This window comes from Micromys minutus, assembly GCF_963924665.1.
Source record: "Micromys minutus genome assembly, chromosome: 1".
Lineage (NCBI taxonomy): Eukaryota > Metazoa > Chordata > Mammalia > Rodentia > Muridae > Micromys > Micromys minutus.
In genome coordinates, this window is record NC_137969.1 from 70,771,788 (window position 1) to 70,786,435 (window position 14,648).

Genomic DNA, 14,648 nt, shown 5'->3' on the forward strand with positions numbered 1-14,648 from the left:
ATTTAGGGACAATTATTAAGCACAGAGAGGGTCACCACACAGAGCCGGTGCTGCCACTTTGCTCTGGCAGAATGTTTGGGGCAGAGAGAGCATTAAAATTCTGCAGCGTGGCTTCTTAGGAAGGCAGCTGCGTGCTCATTGCTGCTTCACAGTTGGTCCTTGAAGACCCCAGGCTTGCCCTTTTCCCTGAGATAGACCATTGGAGAGAGACAAACAAACAACAAACATACAACACACATACACATACACACACACACACACATACACACACACATACACACACACACACACACACACACACAAACACACATACACACAACAGTTGGGGCAGAGGCCTTTGTATTATTTTCTGCTGCTCGACGCATGGTGCCCAATGCAGACGGTGAGGCTGTGAGTCCACAGGAAGGCTCGTAGGTTCTACACCACTGCTCTTATCATCCCGGGAGATAAGGGCTCACTTGTCCTGAGGTTCCTTGCTCCAGTGAAACTTGTGTACGTCATAGACTGTCACAGAACTTCGAAGACTCCTCTGCACCAAGAAATACAGCACTGTGTCTATTACAAACAAGAGTCCTATCAGCAGGCAGACCATGATTTGGTACCATGGTGGGAAAATGGATGAAGATGTCAGATCTAGGAGGGACGAGAAAGAGACGAGAAAGATGGCTGTCATTAAGGCAGGGGCTTGGAAGATGGTGGGATCAACACCACCAGACTGCTCCTGACACCCGCTGGGAACCAGGTCTGAGGGAGAGCCTGGGCCAGGTCTTTGCTCCTCTCACGAGATTTTCCATCTCAGTGCAGCCTGAGAGGACCTCTGCAGCTCAGATGCTTAGCCACAGCTTCTGCTTGTTTGGTGGGGATGCCACAGAGGGGGTCTGGTGAGGTAAGTCGTCTACAGGAGTCACATGACACTTGTGAGGCTGCCTTATTACTGTTGTCCAAAGTGGACAAATCTGTACATTTTACTCTCTCTCTCTCTCTCTCTCTCTCTCTCTCTCTCTCTCTCTCTCTCTCCATTCCTCCTCCCACCCCCCCTTCTTGTTTTTTAAAGACAGGGTGTCATTATGTAGCCCTAGCTGGTCTGGAACTCCCTATGTAGACCAGACTGTCCTCAAACTCAGAGAGCTACCTGCCTCCGCCTCCTGACTGCTGCCATTAAAGATGTAGACTATCTCGGGAAAAGGGCAAGCCTGGAGTCTTTAAGGACCAACCGTGAAGCATCAGTGAGCCTGCAGCTGCCCTCCCAAGAAGCAAAGCTTCAGCCCATCTCAATATTTTTTTTATTTAAACATGTTTATTTTAATTTTATGTGTATGAGCATTTTACCTGCATTATGTTGGTGTACCAGGTTTGTGTCTGGTGCCCATGGGCCAGAAAAGGATGCCAGATTCCCTGGAACTGGAGTTAAAGTTGTGAGCCACCATGTGGGTACTCGGAATCAAACCCAGGTCCTCTGGAAGAGCAGCTAGTGCTCTTAACCACTGAGCCATCTCTCCAGCCCTGGGCTTAATATTTTTTAATTAAAAATTGTATACATGTGGTGTGTGTGTGTGTGTGTGTGTGTGTGTGTTTGTGCACATGTGTGTATATGTGTACATTTGTGAATCTATGTATAGGTATAAGTGAGTGTTGTGTGTGTGTGTGTGTGTGTGTGAGTGTTTGTGTGTGCTTGCATATGGAGATCAGAGGACAACCTTAGGTGTCATCCTCAGAAATGGCATTCACTTCCTCTAGACAATGTTTGGTTAGATTTTACTGTCAATATAACACGACCTAAGGTCACCAGTGAAGATGTAACCTCAGTTGAGTCATTGCCCAAGTCAGTGAGAAACTGTGTTGATTGCTGTGGGCAGGCCAGCTCACTGTGGGCAACGTCATTCCTAGACAAGTAAGCTACATAGGAAAACTAGCTGAGCGTGAGCCAGACAGCAAGGCAGCGAGCAGTGTCCTTCCAAAGTTTCTGCTTCAGTTCCTGCTTGAGTTTCTGCCCTGATTTTTCTCAGTGGTGGACTATATGCCCAGAAGTATAAGCTGAAATAACCCTTTCCTCCCCTAAGTTGTTTTTGGTCATGGCATTAATCACAACAGAAAGAAAACTAATCCAGACAGGGTCTCTCACTGGTCTGGAGTTCACCACTTAGGTTAAATGGCAGTTCCCCGGAATCCCTTGTCTCTACCTCTCCAGTACTGGGATTACTAATGTGCCACCAAACATGGCATGCTATGTGGCTCTGGGGCTCTGGGACTCTGGCTCAGGTCCTCATACTTGTGAGGCAAGCACTTTAAGATCTACTGAGCTAGCTTCCTAGCCCTAGTCACATCTGTTTGTTTGAGACAGGGTCTTATGTGTGTCCCTGGCTGGTCTGAAACTCACTTATATAGACCTGTCAGGCCTTCAACTTACAGAGATCCACCTGCCTCTGCCTCAGAGTGTTGGGATTAAAAGCATGTGCCACCAGGCCTAGCCCAGTTTTAATTTTAATTTTTACTTTAAAAATATGTATTTATTTATTTGTTTATTTAGTCTATGCTTAGGCATATGTATGTGAACTACATTCATGAGGTTCCCTGGAAGGTAAGAAGAGGCATCAGGTTCCATGGAACTAGAGTTATGAATGGCTGTGAGCCACCATGTGGGTGCTTAGAATTGAACTCAGGTCCCCTGAAAGAGCAGCTAGTGCTCTTAATGGCTGAGTCATCTCTCCAGCTCCCTACCTTTTAATTTAATGTAGTTTTAAACTATGACTGAATGTACCTGGATACCATAAAGAATTCTCATGTGTCTTTTACTTAGGTTCTCTAATTGTTTACATTTGACTTGTTTAACTGGTCTTTTCTCCTAACTTTTTGTGGTGATTTGAATGAGAATGACCCCTGAGGCTCAGATATTTGAATGAGCCTAGTTGTTCTTTGCTAGTTGGTGGAACTGTTTAGGAAGGATTGGTGGGTGTGGTCCTGTTGAAGGAGGTATATCACTGGGGTGGCCTTCAAAAGCCCAAACCAGGCCAGGTCTCTAATTCTCTCTGCCTGCTTTATGAAACATAGCTTGTGAGGAAGACGTAAGCTCTCAGCTACGGCTCTGGTGCCATGCCTGTCTGCTGCCATGCTCCTCCGCCATCATGGTCATAGACTCACTCTTTGAAACTATGAGCAAACTTCCAATTAAATACTTTTTTTGTGTGTGTAAGTTACTTTAGTTCTGGTGTCTCTGCATAGCAATGCAGAAGTGATAAAGATACCCTTTGAGAGCCCACATCTGTGCCAGATTAAAATTTTTAAAAATTGAAAAAGACAAGCAAAGGCTCTTGCTGCCAGTCCTAACCATCTTAGTTGGTTTAATAGCCAGGACTCATATGCTGGAAGGAGAGAACTGACTTCTAGAAGTCTTCTGACCTCCACAAGCTCACAGTGACACATGCACATGGACGCACAAACGTATGCACATGCACACAGTAAATAAATGTAATGATGATGGTGATGATGATGAAATAAAATAGCATATTGTAAAAGGATCTGAAGACCTCTCACCTCCTATGTTTATATCAAAGGACGTTGAAGATTTGTTGTTGTGTCCAATGATCCCTCTGCAGAAGTAGGAGCCACTGTCATCGTGTGTAGCTTTTGGAATGTAGAATTCAGAATTCTTATGGAAATACTTCTTGCCTTTGCCATTCTGTAAATAGGTGACCTTATATACAGGTCTGTTTTGCCAGCTGTGGCATCTCAGATGAATGGGGTCTCCCTCCTGGAACAGCCACTTAGTGGTCTGAAGCAACAGCCAGCCTAAAAGACAAAGAGATCTCAGTTGGCAGGGTGAATTCTGAATGTGGATTTCTTCTGTAGGGCAAAGTTATCACTCCATCCTAGATGCAATGGGAATCCAGACTGAGAATTGTCCTACACAGCTCCTCAGGTCACACCATGACCTTTGGTCTAAAGAAGAAGAGGGGCACACACAAATACACACACACACACACACACACACACACACACACATGCACACCAACAGACAAAGAGACAGACAGACACAGGGACAAACACAGAGAGAGAGAGAGACAGAGACAGAGACAGAGAGACAGAAAGACAGACAGACAGAGAAATAGACACAGAGCCAGACAGACATAGACATAGAGACAGAGACAGAGTCAGAGACAGAGAGAATGAAGATCAATGAAGGAGGGAAAAGAGAAGCAAAGTTATATATCTGCAGAATCCCTATGTGCTGGGCTTACATTTGGCAGGTGACAAGAACTAAGAGTATTTCCAAACTCAAAATTTAAATTACATTTAAAAATGAGTTTCTAAGTCAGGTGCTGTAGTGTATGCCTTTCATCCCATTGCTTAGAAGGCAGAAGCAGGCAGAGCTCTGTGAGTTTGAGGCCAGTCTAGTTGACAGAGTGAATTCCACAACAGTCAGGGTTATACAGAGAAACCTTGTCTCAAAAACACTAAACCAAAATCAAACCAAAAAAAGTCATTCTACATTAAAAAAAAGTCATATTTCAAGAGACAAAGGGACATTGAGAGTCCCCACGGTGGTCAGGTTCAGGAGACTGTGTGTTCACAGGAGTGGTTGCAACAAAGGTCTAGGAGGCCTCAGTATGAAAGGAGGGAAGTGGAGAAAGTGAGAAGTTGGGGGGGGGGGGGTTGAAGGGCAAGGTGAGTGTCAGCTGTCACATCATCTCTGGTTTTGAAAGATCTCAGTCAGACCATGAGTAAGTAGGACTTTCAAAAGAGAAAGGATGGCAGGGATACTGTTCACACTATGATCTCAGGAGATCAGACTTCCCATGGGGAGGCTGTGAAGTCAAGGTGGGACGGAACCTAGGGAAATACATGTCAGATAAATATTGATAGCAGGTGACAATATTAGTGGGATCACGTTAAGTGCATAGAATAAAAGAAGGTGTGTGAAGAGTAATGGTAGTTTTCCCTGGGGACTGGGAGCAGAGGTTATTAGAATATTCTTTTCTTGTTAATTTTTGAACTATAACCCAAGTAGCATCCACAGTAAGAACAAAGAAACATATACTGTGGGTTTTAAATTTTAGTGTCCAGAGCTAAACAAACTTGGTAGAACATTTTGGTGGGAATTCTTTACTGGGAAGAGTCTCCAAACAGAGGGCAATTTCTATTATTTAATGAATTAGATCATTTATCAGCCAAGATGATGTACAAGAAGCCGAGGTAAGAAAATCAGGCGTTTAAGGATAGCCTGAACTACATAGTGAGTTCCAGGCAGCTCTGAGCTACATGATACCTACTATTAAAAAAATAGAAAGAAATTCCCCCAAACAAACAAAAACTATAAATAAACAAACTATGAGTTATCAAAAATACCACGTGTCTATTTAGCCCCTTACCTTTTCAGCCAAAGAGCACATTGTGGTTAGTGTAAGATTGTAATTGGTATGGATACTGCATGGTTTTGAGGTGATATTCTCTTATTAAAATGGTACAGTTTATTTGTTTCCTAAGCCATTGTCCAGTGATGCCAAGGTTATCTTGAACTTGCTTCATACAGCCAAGGATGCACATCCCTTCATCCTCCTCCTTTCCCCCCCAAGAGCTGGGGTTCACAGATGTGCTCCGCAGCAAGGGCTGGGGTAATATTCTCTGTTTTATTTGTCTTGCTGCACACAAAACTAATATACTGACATATACTCATTTAACAAACACCTGGCAGACATTTTACACTGGGGATATTCAGATTTCTACTGTGTATGGTCTCTAACCTTACAGAACCTATCGTCTAGAACATAGAAATGTACTCCAAACATTATACCGCACCGTGGTAAGTTCTACAATGAGCTGGGTGGGGGGGGGGACTATAGAGCCAGTGAGAGTAGAATAATAAAGAAAAATTCTACCCAAAGAAAACACAGAGCATAAGCAAAGGTGAATCTGGCCCTTAAGGAAAATCTGATTTACTGTTCACGGTCTCAGCCTTGCACAGTCCTTGTTAACTAGACATTAATTAACTAGACATGCCCATTTCTAGAGCAAAGTCAAACCAAACTAATTCCCTTAGAGTTGAGTTTTCTCTTTAACTTTTCCTTTTTGAGACAGGGTCTCACTATGTATCTCTGAGTGTTCTGGAGTTTACTGTGTAGACCAGGGTAGCCTCAGACTTACAAAGACCCCTCTGTCACTGCCTCACGAGTGTTAGGCTTAAAGGTACAACCTGCCATGCCTTTGATTCTGTTTTTTTAAAATGTACATGTGTTGGCCTGGAGAGATAACTCAGTGGTTAAGAGGTCCTGAGTTCAATTCCCAGCAAGTTCATGGTGGCTCACAGTCATCTGTAATGGGATCCTATGTCCTCTTCTGGTGTGTCTGAAGACAGATACTCACATACATAAAGTAAATACAAATCTTAAAAATTAATGGGAGTTTTCCCTGGGAGACTGTGCATGTGGGTGTGCGTGTACTCACATGCTATGTCATGTTTGTAGAGATGGAAGGACAACTTACAGGTGTGGCTTCCTTCCTTCTGAGTCTTGGAGACCAAACCCAGGTTTATTAAGGCTTAGCGATAAGCATCTTTTACCACAGAGCACCTCCCCAGCCCTAAGACCTGAATTTTCTATTGCTTTCTTTCAGCAATTCCCCACTTCGTTCACTCTTAGTTAGCTACCTTTCATCCAACAAGATACAGTAGCTCTGCACAGTGAGATCTGTGTGGTCTGGATGGAGAGGTAGTGGCAAAGGAGCCACAAGAAGCAGCTTGACAGGCCCAGTTCTCTGGAACCCTGGTGTAGAATTCTTGAGTTTCACCTTCTTCCCCTCCAGCCTTGTCCCACCCACTCACTGTACAAATAAGACAGTTGTGTAGATAAGAGTCAGGCTGACAGTATGTGATGTGATTCCAAGGATACTAGGAAAGAGCTATGCCTGAAAAAGTAATTCTCTTACCTGCTGTCATACTAGAATGCTGTTAACACACACATACACACACACACACACACACACACACACACACACACACGTCTATTCTATGGTAAATGTGATTCCCAACCTGTGTGTGGGTCAAGTGACTATTTGGGTAGAAATCATATCCTGCATATCGAATCCACATTATGAATCATTGCATTTCACAACAGTAGCAAGAGTGCAGTTATGAAAGTAGCAACGAAACCATTTTATGGTTGGGGGTCAGCACATGAGGAACTGTATTAAAGGGTCGCAGCATTAGGAAGATTGAGAACCACTGATGTACAGTGTGAGTGTATAGATACTCAACACCACCACGTCAAATACTCGGACCCATGGAAAATGGCAAAGCTTTCTTTGGAGTGAGTTTTAGAGGTGTGGTCCAAGTGTGGATGTTGATGGTATGTGCAGAAAATGTGCACCGTATCTCTCTATCCCTGGATGTTTATGGCCTGAAGACTGCCCCCTACAGAGACTGTTCCTACTAAGATTAGTTAAACCTGCCTCGGTAATCTATATACATATGTACATACAAAGGTATCTTCGTGTTTAACTGTATGTAATGACCCCAATTTCTTGTTCCGCTACATGCAATAATTTCACCCTCTGTTCAACTGCATATAATAAACACGCTTCGCATCCTGGGGCTGTGGCTTTGCCAATGAAGTGGGCTCTCTAATGCAAGATTTTCTGTGCGTTCATGTATTTACTTTTCCCTTATCCCCTTGCCTCCTCAGACAAGTCTGTCCTTCTTGCTAGATGTGGCAACACTGGGAGGGGCCAAGTGTATGTTAACAAGTAAGTTCCAGCACAGGATTGATGGGAAGACAGTACAGACAGACACTGATTATTAAAGATCTGAAACTGAGGATTGCGGGCTGCTTGGACCTGCCGGCTCCCGTATAAGGAGCGATTTATTAATATTTATGAGTGTCTAGGCAATATAGCTTAGCCGGTTCTCAGCTAGCTCATATAAAATTAACCCCAACTATTCCTGCCACATGACCGGTTACTTCTCACTCAGTCCGGGCACCAGTTCCTTCTACTCTGCGTCAGGCTGAGAATCTTCTGCCCCTGAATCTTCCCACAGTTCCTATCTCTGCCAGGAAGTTCCTCCTTTCCTCTCCTGCTTAGCTATCGGCCACGAAGCCAATCAAAGGCGAGGGAGGTGTCAGTTTACAAAATATCAGGTGCCGAGGCAGGTGCCGAACCATAAGAAAAAACCGGTATCAAAATCCTGGCAGTATTCAGCTCTCTGAGGATACAGAAATCAACATTTGAATAACACAAGGACAAGCTTACACTGGAGCGCAAAAAGATTACCCCAGCAGAGGAGTGTAACGTCTGAGCGATGATTCGTGAGAGGGAAACTGAGATCCTAGGAGCACAGTCTGATGAACGAATGCTACGCAGCATGTCGCTGACCTGAGAGCTCATATCTACATTGTATGTGTTCGGTGAAAATGCCAATTCCGGGAATCGTTAAATGCCAGCGGCCCTTACGCGCGCACTGCAGGAGTTTCTGATGTTTTGCATACTGCAGTTCTGCTCCTCTTCGATGGACCCCATGTCACCCTACCACTATTAACCCCAACCATACTGGCCCCACCCCCTTTCCCTTCAACTCACCCATGTGGACGTCTAGTTGCACCGGGTCACTGAGAGTGGAGAGGGCTGTCTGGCACCTGTATGCTCCACTGTCCTTAACTCGGGCACTTTCGATGAAATAGTTGGCATCCTGGTGTGAGATGAGGCTTTCATTATGAAACCACCTGGTAGAATTGTCCTTGGGGGAGAAGGTGCCCTGGCACCTGAGGGTCACATTGTCTTCCTCAAGCACCCTGACCCATTTAGGGTCTAGGGTCACTGCAGCCTTTTGGAGACCTGATGAGGAGTCAGGAGAATTTGGAGTGAAGACACAGGAGTGGACTCTACCTGACACTCCCGGGTAATACAGGCAGAGGGAATGGACCCACAGCGCTCCCAGTCCATCTTTGACTCATTCTTAGGGTATCTAGAAAAATTGACCAGAGGTACTAGAGCTAATTCTGACTGTGTTAGGGTATTGTTCCCAGTCCCCAGACCCCCACCTCTGTACCAGACACCATACAATAGTCCTTCCTCAACTTCCTGGGGCCCTTGCGTGTGTCTCCCTCCATCAGTCTAAGACTCTGAGGCAAACTCACCAGCTCGAATGCTGGAAGAAACTGCAAGAAAAAGAAAGGCACGAATCAGATGCTAAGCAGCGAGATTCCCTCCCACCTTTCCTCCTACCAGTTCCTTCTCTTCTCTAAGGCTTGGGCCTGGGCTGCAGGAAGCTCAAAGCCTAGTTTTTTACATTGTTTCCTTTCTCCTCATTCCCTATTAAAGCTGTCAGGTTAAAAGTAACAGATTGCATTTCCCTAAATCAAGCCACAGAAACCACCTAAACCTAAACCCTGCCTGGAAAGAGATGCTAGAAAGTCGGAAGGCACAAACCTTTAAGAGCACCTCGTTCGGGTTTTTCAAGGTACACTTAGGGACATGAAGACCCAGGCCAGTTAGCTTACAGCCCTCTCCTAATAAAGCACATCTCCTAATAAGATGCTGCTTATCTCTAACAGGCCCATACTGGGGGTTCTGTGCCTGGCCTGGAACTCAGGAGGTCTCTGCATGAGTTTTTACCTTCGTCTACACTGAGCCCCACTTACCTGTGAGTAACAGAGTTGTTGGTAGTAGTAGCTGCCACATGCTGCTGCAGCAGACAGAAAATGTCACCACAGAACCCCGAAGAGCCCTTTTTGACTAGAAGAGAGGAAGTAAATAGCTTTTCCCCAACCCCCTCTCCCCACGCCCATCTCACCAGTTCCATCTGATTCCTGAGCAGTTCACTCTGATTGGTGCGCCCTGCGGCAGGGCAGGAACAGGAGGGAGAGCACCTGGGGATGGGACGACTTGTTTTCTGTAGATCAGAGCTGAGCACCCTGGGAAACACAGAGAGTCTATCAGAGGACACTCTTGGTAGACTCGAGGCTCCCAGGGCCAAGAATGAGGCAACATGACTTTGCTGATGGCCTTCACAGCAAGAGCCATGTCCCAGGGGGTCCCATGGTTCTAGCTCAGAATTTATCACTGTCTTGCCTGGCCCAGACCCATCTGCATGCAGGCAAGGGTCTGACTACATATATAAAATAGTAGTTTAAACTTTTCAGTCTACTAATATTTCTTTTCAATACTATCACAGTCTACATTTTCCTTCAAAGTGTATTGAAAAATTTTTTTTTCTAAAAATCTAGGATATGTAAGAAGTTACCAACTCCCTCCCCCACATTTTTTATTGGACATTCTCTGCATTTACATTTCAGATGTTATCCCTTTCCCACAATCTCATCCCCCCCTCCCCCTCCCAGTTACCAACTTCTTAGTGCATATTTGATAGCTAAATTGCCCTTTTGTGTTTGTTTGTTTGTTTGTTAAGAGAAACCCACACAGGAGTTGAAGAATGCTCTGAGAAGAGAAGAGACCAATGGGAGGCAGAGAGAATCACAGAGAGGTGGGAGTACCAGGCGAAGACAAGAACTCTTTAAACATTCTTCCCTCCCCTGCATGATTCCATTGATTATACAGAGGAATCAGCCACCATGCCAAGTGTGTTCACTTCTTGTGAAGGTTGAGCTGTGGGTACTTGGCAGCTGGTTTCTGCATGAAACATCAGCCCTGGGTGCTAAGCCTCAACCTCCCCTTAACAAAGCTAAGTGTTTGGTAGTTATATCAGCTCAACTCCTAAAGAAACCAGACGACTCTGTTCACCAGCATGTTCCTAGGAATCCGGACAGCACTCGTCTGACTTGGGGAGGGAGAAATATAAGGTAGGAAAGAGTGAAGTTTTGCAAGGGTTGAGCAGAGAAGGAGATGCCCAAGGGCCCTGCTGACCACTGCTTTGGGCTGATGGCCTCTCTACTCCAGAATCCCATGACAACCATCTCTCAGGCTTGGCTTTTGCTTTGTTTGTCTGTAGAGCTAGTTGACTGTTGCCCATAGCCATCCAGTCCTCCTGGTGTTCTTGCAGCAGCCCCTCCCTAACTGGCTTTGGCTTAGATGTCTGATGAAGGCGGACAATGGGCAGGATTAAGACAGCTATTCTAATGTTGGTCAATAGAGTCATTGCGTCAAATACAGCTGAGAATCCAAAACCTTAAAGCTCTTTGCTACAAGGTTTTGACGCTCATCTAGAAAACCTGAAGCAGAAAATAAAAAAGTGCCTATAGACCCTTGGAGAGTTTCTAAGGTAAAGGGTGTGTTCACAGGCACTGTCTGTCTCTTGATTTCCTGGTGGCTTTCTGCTCTTCAACTCGCGGCACAAGGATTCACCTCAGCTTTCCTTCTTCGGAGTTTCACTTTTGCCTCTGACTCATCTCTTCTTCACACCCTCAGTGTAGGAAAACTTTGTTGGTAGCTGGGTCATAGGCTAGATAGGAAAGAGAGGAGAAAGCACATAGGAAAAGAGAAAGATGAGTGATATCTTAGTTATTTTTTTATTGCTGTGATAAGACACCATGACTAAGGCAACTTATAGAAGAAAGAGACCACTGTGGTTTGGAGTTTCTGTGGGTAAGACTATGGCCATCATGGTAGCAGGTAGACACAGTGCTTGAGTAGTAGCTGGGGGTTTACATCCTTATCTACAGGTAGGAGGTGGAGAGAGACACTGGGAAAGGCATGAGCTTTTGAAACCTCAAAGCCCACCTCTAGTGGCATGCCTTCTCTAACAAAGCCACACCTCCCAATCCTTCCAAAACAGTTCCATCAACTGGGGACCAAGTATTCAAATATGTGAACTTCTAGGGGCCATTCTCATTCAAATCACCACAGGCAAGAAACATCCAGCAGAATATTTATGAGTGCTCACTGAGTAGTCCTTAAATAAACTATCATCCGGGTTGTTGCAAGGATGCATTTTACAGTGTTGAGTAAGATTAAAATTTGTATAGAGGGGCAGATGGATTTGGGATATCATATACAGAATCTGTAAACACATAATTATCTTCACTGTTTATTTTCTCTCTTTCCTCTTCCCAATATTCATTCTTTTTCCCTTCTTCCTTCCCCTCTCCCCATTCCTTCTCTTCCCTCAGGAACAGAATGCAAAGTAGAGCATAGATTATTGAGATTACACAAGTCTATCAGTTGCCATTTTACAATGTTTGCAGATTCCTAGTGAAAGGTGGACAGGTAAGAACCCGAAGTGCTCTGGGTACTATGAGAGTGCTTTTGAAATATTACCTACACACAGATAAGACAGTGACTGGTCCATTTAGGTGAAGGGTCTACACAGAAGAATATGTGTTAGCTGGACCACAGAAGATGAAGAAGCACAGACACTTTTTAAATCTCAGCTCTACCATTTATGTAACCCTTGTAGGCCTGAGTTTCCTGATCTGCAAAAGCGGGGCCAGCAATAATAACACAAACTCCAAGGAGCGGTGGTGTCTAAATGAAGCAGTTCAGACAGAGTTGCTGGCTTGGTATGTGGAGCCATGCCTGCTGACTAGTAGGAGAGATAGAAGATGGGAGGTTGAGGGTTTCCTTCACTCAGTTGTACTGATCATTTGGTTTTCCCTTCACTATGACCAAAGGATTCGTTTGACTTATGGTTTCATAGAACACAGTCCATCATGGTAGAGAAGGCGCATGCGCAGACAGCACCATGGCAGTGGGAGTGTGTGGCCAGGACTCTTTACCTACCCATGACTTGGCAGAGAATGGAGATTAGAGTGTCTGGAAGCAGGGAGATGCTACAAACCTCAAGGGCTTCAGCTAGGCTTTGCCTCCTAAGGTTTCACAATCTCCAAAAGGAGTAGCATCAGCTAGAGGCCAAGGGCTGTGTGTGACATTTCACATTTAAACTGTAACAGTTGTGACACAGCTGACCTCTGAAACTCTGTTAGACCTTTGTACTTCAACACTGTGACTCATCACAGAATGAGCTGCAAGACCTTGGAAGGCATGGGTTCTACTCATTATATTTAATGACTTTATTTCCAATATTTACCCTAGGGTCCAGCACATAGTAGGGACTCAGCTAACACTAGCCAGGTGATCACAGAGGTTTCTGTATGGGAAATAGTGCTGTATACTCTTCTATACTTGGAGAGCTCTCAGGAACTAATAAAAGAGCCTCAGTTGCAGAGAAGCATTAAGCTGTGTGTATAAGTGTGTGTGTGTGTGTGTGTGTGTGTGTGTGTGTGTGTGTATGTGTGTGTTAGATCCCCTGGAACTGACATTATAGGCAATTTCGAGCTGCCCAGCGAGGGTTCTAGAAACTGAACTTGGGTCCTTTGCCAGGCAAAAAGTGCTTTTAACCACTGCGTTGCCTTTACTGCGTCACTGTAAATAAAATATTCTTATACTTGTAAGCAGTGAATTAATCTGGATGCTGTATTTCTTTTCCTTATGTTATTCCCTAATAAATTACACAAAGAAACCAAGATTTATTTAAAACTGCACCTCAATAGCTGAGCGGTTAAATGATCCATCTTTACTTTCTGTGCTCATCTGGGAACCTCCAGGCCCTATCCCATGATACTTACACATTATTATTGACCTGGATCTTTGGGCTTCCAGTGTGTATCCATGATCTCTTTCTGGACCCCTTCCTCATGGCTCCAAGTCCTTCACCCTCCTCAGTGATCTGACTTATTTTTATTAAAATAATTTAAATAAATAAAGACTTGGAGAGTGGAGTGTGGTGGGTTTCTGGGGTGTTCAGAGCTTTCTGGAGTTAGTATCTGATTATCAGTGACTGCATATTGTGTCTGTTCTTTTGTGACTGGGTTACCTCACTCAGGACGATATCCTCTAGATAGACACATACCTTTAGTCCCGGCACTTGGGAGGCAGAGGCAGAGAGAGGTGGATCTCTGTGAGTTCGAGACTAGCCTGGTCTTCTGCACAGTGAGTTCTAGGACAGCCAGGGCTACATAGAGAGACCCTGTCTCAACAAGCAAGCAAGCAAGGTCCTCTGTTTTAAAAGTGAAGATGCATTTGTCTAACCTAAGAGAGGTCCTGAGACGGTAGACAGACTCAAGTGTGTGGTTGTCCATAGAGGTGGTAGAAGAGGGGAGTCTGGGTGGGGTGCAACCCTCCCTTCTTTCTGATTGGGAGATGGGAGCATTATTTATGAACATGAGATATGCAAGAGGGGTAGGAAGTTGGGAGAAAGGTGTGTGTGTGTGTGTGTGTGTGTGTGTGTGTGTGTGTGCGCACACATGCGCGGGCAGGGTAATGTTCTCAGCTCCTTTTGCAAAGTGAGAGGCCATTGTGCAGATTTCAGGTAAAGAATCCAAGAAATCAGTTAGACACAAAGCCCCCTGGCCCTTGGAAGGTCTGTTAGGATGAAGACATGGCTGAGGAGACACACATGGTTGATGCTTTCAACTTGAGATAAGAGATTAGGATCTTTCCCAAGAAAACATGCAAATACACCCTCCTCCTCTCAGTTAAGAAGCTCCATGCCAACCCCTGCAGAAATCCTAGGAAGGTAACACACAGGTCACTTGCAGAGTGCTTTCTAGCATGATTGTCTGCTGGCGTCATAGCAGAAAGGACTTACAATAAAGTATGGATAAGGTCTCTGTAGCTTACCCTTATATCCAACTATCAAGAGTATTCAGGGAGAAGGGAGGACAGTGGGGCAAAAGGAGGCAGAGTTAAGAAGGAGAGGGTGCCAAAGA

At 44.8% G+C, this 14,648-nt stretch overlaps 1 protein-coding gene across 1 annotated transcript; it reads right to left on the reverse strand.

Moving 5' to 3' along the window:
* Window positions 1–454: 454 nt before the first annotated feature.
* Window positions 455–9,666, reverse strand: LOC308429823 (low affinity immunoglobulin gamma Fc region receptor III-A-like; the record flags this gene model as incomplete). The annotated part of the gene is made up of 5 exons (XM_080928829.1): window positions 455–633; window positions 3,532–3,786; window positions 8,566–8,820; window positions 9,123–9,143; window positions 9,627–9,666. The coding sequence occupies 5 exons, from the start codon at window positions 9,664–9,666 to the stop codon at window positions 455–457; spliced, it is 750 nt and encodes a 249-aa protein (XP_080784955.1).
* Window positions 9,667–14,648: the final 4,982 nt, after the last annotated feature.